The sequence below is a fragment of the Octopus bimaculoides genome, chromosome 4 (genome assembly GCF_001194135.2).
Source record: "Octopus bimaculoides isolate UCB-OBI-ISO-001 chromosome 4, ASM119413v2, whole genome shotgun sequence".
Lineage (NCBI taxonomy): Eukaryota > Metazoa > Mollusca > Cephalopoda > Octopoda > Octopodidae > Octopus > Octopus bimaculoides.
Window position 1 is genome coordinate 144125974 of NC_068984.1, and position 1701 is coordinate 144127674.

A 1701-nucleotide genomic window follows, 5' to 3' on the forward strand; every position below is an offset into this window, starting at 1 on the left:
ATCTCGTATGTATGTGTGTGTATGCATGTGTGTATGTATGTCTGTATGTATGTATGTGTGTGTGTAGTTAAGTCCATGTCCGGTCAAAGAGTGACCAATGAACACAGACTTACCTTCGTAGAAAGACATTACTACTCTGTTTCAGAGTATGTTTCGGATATAAGATACATTGACGCGATATATACATATATATATTATATATATGTGTATATATATGATAGGTAGACAGAGAGTTGTTGATAGCAATATATGTGAAGGTTAACAACGGGAAGGAAAGAAAAGAAGGAAAGGAAGGAAGGAGGGAAGAAGAGGAGACTTACCAGTTCGGATCGGACCCAGGCAAGAGCCGATTCTATCCTTTCCTTCCGCTGTTGCCATTTCTCGCCCTCCTTATTTCCCGGCTGGAACCGGAGCACCGGTGATGTCTTAATGGTCGCACTGTCTATAATGTCCGGCAGACTGACCGATCGACATGTTGCTATTGGGGTGAGTTTCAGATTCGCGATCGAATCCCCCGTGCCCAACGTCGACTTTGTAAACACGTTGCTGATGGTTTTTTTAACTTCATTAAAATCTGCTGCCTTGTTTGTTGTTGTTGTAGTAGTGTTGGTTGTAGTAGTAGTGTTAATAGCAGCAGCAGCAGCAGCAGCAGTAGTTGTTGTAGTAGTTGTAGCAGTTGTTTTTGTTGTGAATGATGATTTTGATGATGCTGATGATGATGATGCGGATGATGTTGATAAGGATAATAATGTTATTGCTGTTGTTGTTGTTTCTGCTGCTGCTGCTGCTGCTGTTGTTGTTGTTGTGGGAGTAGAAGAGGGTTTGAACATCCTTCGCATAAAGGGAATCCGTGGGTTGCGCTCCGTGATTCGTTTTCGGTGTTGTACAGGCTGGTGGTAGTGGTTGTGCTGCTGTTGTTGTGCTTTCTGCTGCTGTTGTGGTTGTTGTTGTGGTTGCTGCTGCTCATTATTATTATTACAGTGTTGTTGCTGTTGGTGGTGGTTGTGGTGGCTACTGTCCCCATCGTCGCCTGGTTTACTCAAACCGACCGCCAACGTTACGTCTTCGCCCATGCTTCTGCGAAAAGTCCCGATCCTAACTGAAGCACAGGAGCAAACCGCCGCCGCTGCTGTAGTACTGGTTGTAGTAGTTCCAGTGGTGCAAGGCCTGCTGTTGATGGTGATGGTGATGGTGGTGGTGGTGGTGGTGGTAGTAATAATAGGTTTGACCACTCACCTCTCTCGCTACACTCTCGCCACAACAACAACATGCGTTTGAGCCAAGTGCTTCTCCACAAAACACTGAGAGGAGCAAGCGAGACGGTAGCAGCAAGGGTAGTAGTGTCAGGGTTACCGCTGCTGCTGCTGCTTGTAGTAGTAGTAGTGATAGTACTACAATACAGGTAGTAGCAGACTAGCTTTCTTTTACCCCCTCCTCTCTGTCTCTCTCTCTCTCTCTCTTTCTGTTACAGTTTCTTTCTCCCTTGTCTTTCTCTTTCTCTCTATAACTTTTTCGCTCTCATTCGCGTCGCGTATACACACACACACACACACACACACGCCCTATTGAGAAACTGCATTCATTCATTAGGCGGAGGAGGAGTGCACACACGCATACGTGTGAGCTCGCGCGTGTATGTGTGTGTATTTGTGTTTGTGTGTGTGTGTGTGTGTTCCTGAACATCTAGTCACATATGTGTGT

The 1701-nt window shown here is 45.6% G+C and overlaps 1 protein-coding gene across 1 annotated transcript in view; it reads right to left on the reverse strand.

The window, feature by feature from the left end:
* Nucleotides 1-1363, reverse strand: part of LOC106876479 (protein deltex-like) — a 105553-nt gene extending 104190 nt beyond the window's left edge. Inside the window, exon 1 of the mRNA XM_052967566.1 lies at nt 321-1363. Coding sequence (XP_052823526.1) covers nt 321-1073 — 753 coding nt within the window. The 5' untranslated portion in view covers nt 1074-1363. The remainder of the gene's footprint in view (nt 1-320) is intronic.
* Nucleotides 1364-1701: the final 338 nt, after the last annotated feature.